General features: G+C 38.6%; 1 protein-coding gene across 1 annotated transcript in view; it reads left to right on the plus strand.

Annotated features, from left to right (window-relative positions):
• LOC110452760 (muscle LIM protein Mlp84B-like) overlaps positions 1 to 13,074 on the plus strand; it is a 32,900-nt gene that overhangs the window by 10,794 nt on the left and 9,032 nt on the right. The window contains exons 2-5 of the mRNA XM_021501432.1: positions 1,177 to 1,309; positions 8,246 to 8,411; positions 9,310 to 9,467; positions 9,823 to 9,988. Coding sequence (XP_021357107.1) covers positions 1,213 to 1,309; positions 8,246 to 8,411; positions 9,310 to 9,467; positions 9,823 to 9,988 — 587 coding nt within the window. The 5' untranslated portion in view covers positions 1,177 to 1,212. The remainder of the gene's footprint in view (positions 1 to 1,176; positions 1,310 to 8,245; positions 8,412 to 9,309; positions 9,468 to 9,822; positions 9,989 to 13,074) is intronic.

Genomic DNA, 13,074 nt, shown 5'->3' on the forward strand with positions numbered 1-13,074 from the left:
TTTATAATGGCAAATGATACTTTGAATATTACATGTTAATAACTTGATTGGAATTATAACCTTGAGTTGACAGTTTGATACTTTGAAAATTTTGAGCCAGCCCTACCCCCAAGGGCTATAGGGTGGGGCTCAAGGGAGTCAGTGTGCTAAAAAAAATTCATTTTCCTTGTTTAGAATCAGAGGTGCTAGTTTCAAAACCTTTTTAGTCTGAAATCTGTATGCTTGATATTGAATAAGGTGGTTTTATTGCTTTTTGTCACTTTGAATAATATTTCTGTTCATGTTAAAAATGAAATCAACTCTCTGTATAAATATATCAGGTGACCGTTAAGGCCCATGGGCCTCTTGTTTAATATTGTCGTCATTCTCAAAGTAAGATTTATAGACTGAATTTTCTTTAAATGTAAAATTGAAAATTTTGCATGTATTTAAAACAATTACTGAATGAGATTGTAGAAAACCTAAATCTGGAACATTTTGTTGAAATTTAGGGGAGTGCACAGAAGGACCTTGTGCAGGTTATTTAGTGAATTCTGTAAACTCAATATATATATATACATATGGTTTAAATAACCTTTTGGTTACAGTTTATATTTAGTTTAGCCTGGAGTGAATACAGACCTTGCCTGTTCTGTCAAGACCTTGCCCGTGGGAGCTACATAGAGCATCTAACACACTACACCTAAATATATAACGGCTCCAACACAGCTTGGCCAGGTTGCATAGGCACACAACGTTTTTTTCTGCATTTTTTAAAGAATTTTCCAATAATGTATTACTGATAGTATTCTGAATGGGAATTGGAAGCGCTAAACAAAGCGTAGCTGAATCTAGTCATTTCGGTACATATATAACAACTATTGTACATACGCTTACAGCGTAGCCGAATCGACATTGATTTTGTGGACAACTCGTACACATTTTACACCTTTGTGTGCATGCACTGGTCATTTGTCTGATGAAGGTGGCATGCAGTGTACATATCTTACTAGTCATTGAAACATCACATGGAAAATCTTATTGGTCGTGTAAAAAGAACTTTTCATAATTTGAAAAGTATGTTCTAATGAAATTAAAATGACGGCCTAATACTCCGAAAGAACCAAAGTAGATGATGTTGTATACTTGTTCACTTCATGAATATATATATAGGTATTTAAAATTGTTTTCTTACAGACTTTTGAAGAAATCTGATACCAGAATCCAAACAGGATGGCTGAACCATGTCATAGATGTACAAAACTGGTGTATCATGCAGAAGAAGTTCGTGCCTTAGGAAGGAAGTGGCATAAACTCTGCTTTAAGTGTGGTGAGTTATCACTGCGGGTCCCTTTGCAGGGGTCTATCAGGGAACGTTTTTGGGTCCATTGAAAGGACCCATTCTCGATTGAAAAAGTGTAGGATTTTTTGATTTTTTCCCATTTTGCCCTTTTCAAATTTGCATTTGGACACCAAAATATAATGCCTAAATATAGATAAATTCCTCACAGTTGACCGAGTTCTAAGAAAACAGCACAAGTGGGAAGGACAAAATCAATATGTTGTCATTATAAGTCTAAATGTCATAAACCTCCAAACCCAATATGGTTCAAATGCTGTTGGCATTTTCCCAATTTTTCTCTGGGCCTGTATCTGAAACCCCCCCCCAATACACCCCTGCTTTGGTATATCAATATGTATAGTGGAAGGATGAACCCTGACATTTCAATATGAAAGATAAACCATCCATCCAATATGATATCAATGTTTTGATACAGAAAAAAACAAAGATAAAAATGGCCTACGTTCATTTGGGAATCAGTCTGTTCTAAGATTCGTTTGAGTAAGAATCATAGAAGTCTATATGTTATGGTGAATATTGGTATAACTGTAATTGTACGTTAGTATTAATTAATTGCAGCACCGTAACCTCAAATCTCAAAATAAGCTTGATTTGAAAATTCGAGCTCATATTAGAAACATATATATGTTAGTTGTTCAAGCTGTCCCTTAAAATAAAACTTAGCTTTTATCGCAATGTCTAGGATTGCATTAGAGGTCAAGGTCAATTACAATTAATCATTACAAGGTATACACATAATTCACTTTCATGGTGAAATAATGTTTCATCAATGGGTAGTCTGGTGGCGCAATGGATAACGCACTTGTCTTTCACAAAGGTGGCTGGGGTTTGATTCCGCAATGGGACGTGAAAAGGTATGGATTCACGTGCCTGACCACATGGGTTTTCTCTGTGTACTCCAGTTTCCTCCCACATTAAGACCCCTAGCGTGCTAATTAATATAACTTGTAATTACTTGTTTCGTAATTGTGGTAAAATAAACAAAGTTTATATATGTTTCATCTTATGTTTTTTAGCCCATCATATTAATAATAAATATACATCTAACTGACATTTTATCTGACCAGATAAATTGGCCAAAAAGAAAGCAAGTTTTACTGAATCCATGAGATAAGAAATCATATTTTCTGGGTGAATGTATCAGTCAGATAAACCCTTGCAGAGTTGAACAGGACAAGAACATGCTAAATAAGTAAAATATACAACTAATTAGCAATGTTCAGCCTTGTTCCACATATCGGCTCTCACTGATAAAGCAATTAAATAATCTTCATTTTTACGATATCGGTATTGGTATCTTTATGAATGATAAATATCCGGTTTCAAATTACAAAATGTTTGCACATGTATCTTACTTTTTGATTTCAAGGTAGGAATAGAAATTTGTTTATGTTAATAGTTTATCCTGGAGATAAAATGCTGCTAATTTTAGAATAATTTGTTTAACTGTTTTGATTTCTCTACATTCTTGTACATAACGTGAAAGAAATGAAAGTGAATTTTCAGACATTTAAAAACTTTTGTCTGTAAATTTTGAGATACACATCTAAAATTAACAGCACTATTCCAAGTATGCATTTTAACTTTATATCGTTAATCATCTGATAAAGAGAAAGACGTGGGGCTAATGCCAAAGTGGAACGTTCTTTGATGTGAAAGTGAGCTACTTATATCAAGGTGAGATAGACCTGATATGACTCATCCTTGTTTTCCTTGTATCGGTCTGTCCTCAGCCTGATGATAATGTACAGCTCTATGGGATAGGCCAGGGTAGTGGTGTGTATAAAGGCATATCTGATAAATTCATAACTGTGAATATTTATATTAATTTCAACATTACATCATTAACAAACCATCCCTGTCTGTCATTACTTGAGGCTAGTTTTCTTCACCTGTTCGGGAACTGGGAAGGGGGTTGGTGGGATAGAGAGATTGCTTGGGAGATGGGAAGGACTTGGTTGGATTCAGATGGTGATAGTTAATTTGGAAAATTGGAAGGTGTTTGTTCGGGAGATGGGAAGGTTTGTTTGCATACAGATGGTAATATAATTTGTTGGAAATGGGAAGGTTGGGCTGAGTACAAATCTTGGTGATAGTGTTTATTTGGGTACAGATGGTGGTAGTGTTAGTTTGGGAATATGACGGTTTGGTACGGTACTGATGGTGGTGGTGTTAGTTTGGGAAATAAGACGGTTTGGTCGGGTACAGATGGTGGTGGTGTTAGTTTGGGAAATAAGACGGTTTGGTCGGGTACAGATGGTGGTGGTGTTAGTTTGGGAAATAAGACGGTTTGGTCGGGTACAGATGGTGGTGGTGTTAGTTTGGGAAATAAGACGGTTTGGTCGGGTACAGATGGTGGTGGTGTTAGTTTGGGAAATAAGACGGTTTGGTCGGGTACAGATGGTGGTGGTGTTAGTTTGGGAAATAAGACGGTTTGGTCGGGTACAGATGGTGGTGGTGTTAGTTTGGGAAATAAGACGGTTTGGTCGGGTACAGATGGTGGTGGTGTTAGTTTGGGAAATAAGACGGTTTGGTCGGGTACAGATGGTGGTGGTGTTAGTTTGGGAAATAAGACGGTTTGGTCGGGTACAGATGGTGGTGGTGTTAGTTTGGGAAATAAGACGGTTTGGTCGGGTACAGATGGTGGTGGTGTTAGTTTGGGAAATAAGACGGTTTGGTCGGGTACAGATGGTGGTAGTGTTAGTTTGGGAAATAAGACGGTTTGGTATGGTACTGATGGTGATAGTGTTAGTTTGGGAAATAAGACGGTTTGGTACGGTACTGATGGTGGTGGTGTTAGTTTGGGAAATAAGACGGTTTGGTCGGGTACAGATGGTGGTGGTGTTAGTTTGGGAAATAAGACGGTTTGGTCGGGTACTGATGGTGGTGGTGTTAGTTTGGGAAATAAGACGGTTTGGTACGGTACTGATGGTGGTGGTGTTAGTTTGGGAAATAAGACGGTTTGGTACGGTACTGATGGTGGTAGTGTTAGTTTGGGAAATAAGACGGTTTGGTAGGGTACAGATGGTGGTGGTGTTAGTTTGGGAAATAAGACGGTTTGGTCGGGTACAGATGGTGGTGGTGTTAGTTTGGGAAATAAGACGGTTTGGTCGGGTACAGATGGTGGTGGTGTTAGTTTGGGAAATAAGACGGTTTGGTACGGTACTGATGGTGGTGGTGTTAGTTTGGGAAATAAGACGGTTTGGTACGGTACTGATGGTGGTAGTGTTAGTTTGGGAAATAAGACGGTTTGGTACGGTACTGATGGTGATAGTGTCAGTTTGGGAAATAAGACGGTTTGGCTGAGTACAGATGGTGATATAATTTGAAGAGAAATAGAAAGGGGTAAAGTGGAGATGAGAGTGTAGAGTCGGGGAAGAATGTGCCAGACTTGAGAATGTGAAAGAGAACAGGAAAGATAACAATGGCGAGTGGAATGTTGTAAAGGAGAGAGTAGATTGTGGGAATAGAAGGGAAAACTATAAGAAAATTTGGAGACTGGAAGGAAAGTTGGGGGTGGGAGGAATCAGGGCTTAGTGAGAAAAAGGGACTATTAGAAGGAACAAATAGATTGTTAGAGAGATTGGAAATATCAGTACATTCGTAACTGTAATAGTTGTTTATTAATGACAATGATTACCTCTACTTCCACATATGATCTCCAAAAAATCTTGTTGATATTGGGGGAGGGGTTCAGCAAGCTTTTATTCGGTGTCAAGTGTTTATTCTGATAATTTGCATTAACTCATTCACCCCTGATATTTTGTAATAAAATATTCCAATCTTTGAATTGGAAGAATTAAAATGTGTCTACAGGGATGAATGAGTTAAGGAATTGGCTTTCAGAATATGTATACTTCTCGTGAAAACTGTGCTACCGTTCTCCCCTGCCTCCCCTGTGAACCTGCTTATGACTTACTGGTAGTTGATTTCTACCTTCCTTTCATTGCAATGCCTTAACCAATATACATGTAGATGGACACAGGACAAAAATCAATATATCATGGTTGCTAATTGGGTATCACTTTTGACATGTATTCCTCTTACATCGCAACAGTATAGTTACAATAATATCGTAAACAGATATTTGATAGGGAGATGAGCAGGTGTGAGAATACTCAGAATAGAAATTTGATATTTTTGAAAGCCAGATTAACAGGTGTAATACAGATCGAGGCATGTCAGACAGGTTTTAATGACTGATTGTAATGGTAGATAACACATTCATTTCTTCAAATGGTTCACTTAATAGAGGATATTTAAAGGGTGGTCATTGAGTACTGTATATGTTTAACAAGTGTGTCATTCAGTACAGTGCCCTAATGGACTATAGCTGGGGATAACAAAATAGAGTGTGACAGATGGACTTAAATGAAAACAATGGGGATGGAATGGGAAAGTCTGTTGAGAGGGATCGGAAGTAGAACAGTGGTCTTGAAGAATAAAACAAAGTTCTACTTGTTTGTTCCTTTCATTTTATCATTTTGATTAGCTCACCTGGCCAATAAGACCACAGGAGCTTTCAACATGATCCAGTATCCGTCATCATATTTAAAAAACAAGGATGTTTCATATCAGTTTTAACCAAATGTGGCAGCTGGGACTATCCTTTGTGGATTGGGATCAGAATTGTTAAAGTGATCCAGTAATTCAGTAAATATGTGTATTAGTATTAAATAGAAAGTGTTCGTGTTGGTTCCTGGTAGTTCCCTTGATAGCCAGATTTAGTGTTTGTGTTGGTTCCTGGTAGTCCCCTTGATAGCCAGATTTAGTGTTCGTGTTGGATCCTGGTAGTCCCCATGATAGCCAGATTTAGTGTTTGTGTTGGTTCCTGGTAGTCCCCTTGGTAGCCAGATTTAGTGTTCGTGTTGGTTCCTGGTAGTCTCCTTGATAGCCAGATTAAGTGCTTGTGTTGGTTCCTGCTAGTCCCCTTGATAGCCAGATTTAGTGTTCGTGTTGGTTCCTGGTAGTCCCCTTGGTAGCCAGATTTAGTGTTTGTGTTGGTTCCTGGCAGTCCCCTTGATAGCCAGGTTTAGTGTTCGTGTTGGTTCCTAGTAGTCCCCTTGATAGCCAGATTTAGTGTTCGTGTTGGTTCCTGGCAATCCCCTTGATAGCCAGATTTAGTGTTTGTGTTGGTTCCTGGTAGTCCCCTTGATAGCCAGATTAAGTGCTTGTGTTGGTTCCTGCTAGTCCCCTTGATAGCCGGATTTAGTGTTCGTGTTGGTTCCTGGTAGTCTCCTTGATAGCCTTATTAAGTGCTTGTGTTGGTTCCTGCTAGTCCCCTTGATAGCCAGATTTAGGGTTCGTGTTGGTTCCTGGCAATCCCCTTGATAGCCAGATTTAGTGCTTGTGTTGGTTCCTGCTAGTCCCCTTGATAGCCGGATTTAGTGTTCGTGTTGGTTCCTGGTAGTCTCCTTGATAGCCAGATTTAGTGTTCGTGTTGGTTCCTCGTAGTCCCCTTGATAGCCAGATTTAGTGTTCGTGTCGGTTCCTGGTAGTCCCCTTGATAGCCAGATTAAGTGCTTGTGTTGGTTCCTGCTAGTCCCCTTGATAGCCAGATTTAGTGTTCGTGTCGGTTCCTGGTAGTCCCCTTGATAGCCAGATTAAGTGCTTGTGTTGGTTCCTGCTAGTCCGCTTGATAGCCAGATTTAGTGTTCGTGTTGGTTCCTGGTAGAACCCTTGATAGCCAGATTTAGTATTCGTGTTGGTTTCTGGTAGTCCCCTTGATAGCCAGATTTAGTGTTCCTGTTGGTTCCTGGTAGTCCCCTTGATAGCCAGATTTAGTGTTCGTGTTGGTTCCTGCAGGTAGTCCCATTGATAGCCAGATTTAGTGTTCCTGTTGGTTCCTGTTAGTCCAATTTTCCAACGTGGTTCAAAATAAGTTACTAGACAGCATTACCTGTATAATGAGTAGCAGAACTGGACTGGGACGACCAGGTATAGCTCAATTGGTTAGTGACTTTCTCCTGTATAATGAGTAGAATAACTGGACTGGGGCAACCAGGTATAGCTCAAGTGGTTAGTGTCTTTCACCTGTATAATGAGAAGCAGAACTGGACTGGGACTACCAGGTATAGCTCAATTGGTCAGTGTCTTTCTCCTGTATAAGGAGTAGCAGAGCTGGACTTGGTCAACCAGGCATAGCTCAATTGGTTAGTGTATTTCACCTGTATAATGAGAAGCAGAACTGGACTGGGTCAACCAGGTATAGCGCAATTGGTTAGTGTCTTTCTCCTGTATAATGAGTAGCAGAGCTGGACTTGGTCAACCAGGTATAGCTCAATTGGTTAGTGTCTTTCACCTGTATAATGAGTAGCAGAACTGGACTGGGACGACCAGGTATAGCTCAATTGGTTAGTGTCTTTCTCCTGTATAATGAGTAGCAGAACTGGACTGGGTCAACCAGGTATAGCTCAATTGGTTAGTGTCTTTCTCCTGTATAATGAGTAGCAGAGCTGGACTGGGACGACCAGGTATAGCTCAATTGGTTAGTGTCTTTCTAGAGTTCTTAGGGTCCTGGTTCAAATCCAGATCTGGTGGTGTATTTTTCCTATCCTGTTACAGTGGTGCTTCTGATAAACACATGTTTCAAGTACTGGGTGACTGCTTAGCAAGGGTATACCCAAACCTGGATTGTAAATAGTGCTGTCTTCTGGGGTAAAGTCTTAGAAAAATCAAAGGAGAAATGTAGTCTTGTCTCGTCAACAAGGTGGCGCACACTGAGCGTTCAATTTTCCTATGACATATTCCAGGGGTGCAGAGAGCGTATGTGCATAACCCCTGGAGTATCAAGGATGGCTACAAAGCTACTGACCGAGGGAGAATAACTCATTTAATTTTATAGCTGCAAGTAACAACTTATTGTATATTACGACCTGTGTTATAATAACTTTTGTTTTACAGCTGAGTGTAACAAACTACTGGACAGCACTACCGGTACTGAACATCAGGGGGAGGCGTTCTGTAAGGCCTGCTACGGAAAGAACTTTGGACCAAAGGGATATGGCTTCGCAGGTGGTGCTTCAGGCCTTTCTGCCAACAGTACTACCAAGTATGGACAGTCGGATGGGTAAGAAATTCTGACAGTTAACAGTAATGTTATATGCAGTGCTTCAGGCCTTTCTGCCAACAGTACTACCAAGTATGGACAGTCGGATGGGTAAGAAATTCTGACAGTTGACAGTAATGTTATATGCAGTGCTTCAGGCCTTTCTGCCAACAGTACTACCAAGTATGGACAGTCGGATGGGTAAGAAATTCTGACAGTTAACAGTAATGTTATATGCAGTGCTTCAGGCCTTTCTGCCAACAGTACTACCAAGTATGGACAGTCGGATGGGTAAGAAATTCTGTCAGTTGACAGTAATGTTATATGCAGTGCTTCAGGCCTTTCTGCAAACAGTACTACCAAGTACTGAATGTTGTATGGGTAAGAAATTCTGACAGTTAACAGTAATGTTTTATGCGAACTACCAAGTATGGATAGTGGGATGGGTAAGATATCCTGACAGTTAACAGCTCTGTTTTGTGCGGACTGCGAAGTACGGAAAATTGGATTGGTAAGAACTTCTGACAGTAGTCAGTAATGTTTTATATGATGCTTCAGGCCTTTCTGCTAACCAGTATTACCAAGTATGGAGAGTGGGATGGGTAAGAAATTCTGGCAGTTGACAGTAATGTTCAATAGGGTTATTTTTTTTATTGACCTATACCATGAAATACTTTACTGATGACATAACAGGACAAACTGCACTACAGATTTTTAGGCAAGCTTTACCAACAGAGGTATGTATCCCAAGCTTTACAACACACATACGATAAATTCTTTAAATACCATTATTCTCTTGTATATTTGGGTATACATGTTTATATGATATGTGTAAGGCTCTGTACGTTTGGAAATGTTAAAGTTTGTGTACCTAATTTTGGGCACACACTCTCTGACTATTGGGGCTTGCTGTGTCCAGAGAGGATCATTTTGGGCAAGCTGTATCGGCTCCACTACGTCAAGCACCGGCCAGGTGGGCTGCACGTGATGCGTGTCTGCGTTGTGGACACACGGTCTACTACGCAGAGGAGGTTCGTGCGATGGGGCGCAAATGGCACAAAATCTGTCTCAGTTGTGGTGAGTCTGCCTTGTTATTAATAAATTGTTGTATTCAATATACTTACTAGAAACCTCAGAAATTTTCTTATTCAGTGACACATTTTTCAAGCTGTTATTTCTTTTTGCACATGTATTTCTTCTGCTGAAGATAAAGTTCATATTATTCAATGAAAATAAGATTCCCCCCCGCAAACAAATATTTAAAATTTGAAATTTGGTACAGAATGAAAATTAATTTTAGTGATTTGCAATGAAGTTTAATCTAATTGATGGTAATTAACAGTATTGTTGGTATATAGCAAAGTGTTTTATTTAATATTTTTAAGTCTTGGTGATATATGTATATAGTTACAGAAACTTGCTCCTGTTTCAGGGCATTGTGGGAAACCTCTGGATAGTTCCACTTGCACTGACCATGACGGCGATATCTTCTGTCGCAGCTGTTACAGCAAGCTTTTCGGTCCCAAGGGTTACGGCTATGCTGGGGGAGCAGTGCTGCTCTCCATGGACACGGGACGTCCCTACGAGATCACAATGGAGTAATGATATCATTAGCATTTTTGTTTGCATTTCAATATGTGTATATAGTGGCCTTGCTTAGAAGCTAGGGAGTTGAATTGAAAGAAGTTTGTCTGATTATAGTGCATTTGTACATATAAAGATTGACCTTAATTTTGATGGCATATACGGTGGTATGAACGAAGTTGGCAACAGAAATGTTCTAAATTAAACATGTTATTTTTTTTCCATTAAATAATTAATGCTTTACATTCTTCAACAAATCAGATTACATTCATGTGCTCTTTATAATACAAACTGTACCTGTCAGTTTCTTCACAAGGATGTTTTAAACTAATATTTGCAGAAGACAAAAGTTTGCAAATGAGTTTCTTGCCAACTGAAGTTTATTCCTTCAAACCTATGCAAGGATTATGACTACCATAGAATAAATATCGCTAGATTAAATTTCAAAGGTGTCACTTTTCTAGAATTAATGAATGCATTCAATTCAATTTCAACACACTGGCAGCACACAGTTGAGGGACGAACATAAAGTTATATAAAAGATCGGTTTCTGTCACAGTAATAAATGGAGTTTACAACAAACAGTATATGATACTATGTTTAAGTTTAAAAAATTGTTTTAATTTGAGAAATAACTAAGTTGTTGACTTGACAGGAGCATGTTAGTTAAGTCAGAACTGTACTGGTATTTGTCAGTTTGTTTTGGTCAGACCTTTGGTCAATGCATTTTGATACTGGAAGCAGTTAAAGTTAGCTTAGAAACCATTGTAATAACATGCATGATCCCCAAGTCTTTAGCTAGAACCCTGGCTACTGTATCTGACACAATTGAGATTTTAACATTCAGTTTTATTTCATATTTTGTACCAGAATTTTAACTCAATTTAGCAAACAGATTTGAAATCATCTGCATTTAGTAAATCATTTGTGCATTGTATATTTTGTTAAGTGTTGATAATGAATATATCCTACCAAAACTTTTCTCGTATTATAAAGTGCTTTATTACAGGGCTATTGTACCTTATTGTATTGTGTTTTGTTGGCTTGACGGGATGAAGTCTGATGTCATAGACTTGAATTTACAGAGTTTGGTTGATGGGTAGCTCATTGATAAGTAATTTTTAGCTCACCTGCCCGAAGGGCAAGTGAGCTTATGCCGTGGCGCGGCGTCTGTCCGTCTGGCGTCCGGTGTCAATATTTTATTTTAAACAACTTTTTCTCAATAATCAAAAGGCCCAGGGTACTGATATTGGGCCTGTAGCATGCTGAGATGAAGGGTTACCAATTTTGTTCAAATGAATGACCTTGACCCACTTTCAAGGTCACAGGAGTCAAATGTCTTAAAATCTTCCAAATGACTTTCTTCTCAATAACCAAAATGCCCAGGGTACTGATATTGGGCCTGTAGCATGCTGGGATGAAGGGTTACCAAGTTTGTTCAAATGAATGACCTTCATCTTTTTCAAGGTCACAGGGGTCAAATATGTTTTAAACCTTTAAACAACTACTTCTGAATAACCAAGAGGCTAGGATAATGTCATTTACAGGCTGGGATGAAGGACTACCAAGTTTGTTCAAATGAATGACCTTGATATATATTCAAGGTCACAGAGGTAAAATATGTTAAAAACCTTTAAACGACTTCTTAATAAGCAAAAGGCTAAGGGTGATGATATTTGGCCATTAACATGCTGGGATGAAGGACTACCAAGTGAATGACCTTCGCCCATATTCAAGGTCACAGTGGTCAATATATGTTTAAATCTTTAAATGATTTGTTCTGTATAACCAAAAGGTCCAGAGTAATGATATTATGAATCAAACACTGATATTTTGCCTGTAGCTGTATTTTAGTCCACTTTTAAGATTACAAGTGGGAGATTGATACCAGGTGAGCGATGCAGGCCCATTGAGCCTCTTGTTATGAGAATTTTTCAGATGAGTCCTGGACATCATATTCAAAATGCTGATGAGTCCCATTACTAGTAGATATAGTGGGGTTGCAAATATGTGCAAGCCCCACAAGAAAAGCCAGAGTCCAGAACTCAAATATATGTGTCCTAAAAATTATTGATTAATATTATGAAAGAACCTTTTGGGAAATCATCTCTATATACAGGTATGAGCTATAGAAATGGTTATTACTGACACAGAGGTTACGATTGACAGTAGCTATATACAGGTATTAGCTATAGGAATGGTTATTACTGACACGGGGGTTACGATTGACAGTAGCTATATACAGGTATTAGCTATAGAAATGGTTATTACTGACACAGAGGTTACGATTGACAGTAGCTGTATACAGGTATTAGCTATAGAAATGGTTATTACTGACACAGGGGTTAAGATTGACAGTAGCTATATACAGGGATTAGCTATAGAAATGGTTATTACTGACACGGGGGTTGCTATTAACAGTTACTATATACATGTATTAGTTATAGAAATGGTCATAACTGACACTGAGGTTACGATTGACAGTAGCTATAAACAGGTATTAGCTATAGAAATGGTTATTACTGACACAGGGGTTAAGATTGACAGTAGCTATATACAGGTATTAGTTATAGAAATGGTAATTATTGACACAGAGGTTACAATAGACAGTAGCTATATACAGGTATTAGCTATAGAAATGGTTATTACTGACACGGGGGTTGCGATTGACAGTAGCTATATACAGGTGTTAGCTATAGAAATAGTTATTACTGACACAGGGGTTACGATTGACAGTAGCTATATACAGTTATTAGTTATAGATATGGTTATTACTGACACAGAGGTTACGATTGACAGTTGCTTTATACAGGTATTAGCTATAGAAATGGTTTTTACTGACACTGAGGTTACGATTGACAGTAGCTATATACAGGTATTAGCTATAGAAATGGTTTTTACTGACACTGAGGTTACGATTTACAGTAGCTATATACAGGTATAAGCTATAGAAATGGGTTTTACTGACACTGAGGGTACGATTGACAGTAGCTATATACAGGTATAAGCTATAGAAATGGTTTTTACTGACACTGAGGTTACGATTGACAGTAGCTATATACAGGTATAAGCTATAGAAATGGTTATTACTGACACGGGG

Source organism: Mizuhopecten yessoensis, unplaced genomic scaffold, assembly GCF_002113885.1.
Source record: "Mizuhopecten yessoensis strain PY_sf001 unplaced genomic scaffold, ASM211388v2 scaffold775, whole genome shotgun sequence".
Lineage (NCBI taxonomy): Eukaryota > Metazoa > Mollusca > Bivalvia > Pectinida > Pectinidae > Mizuhopecten > Mizuhopecten yessoensis.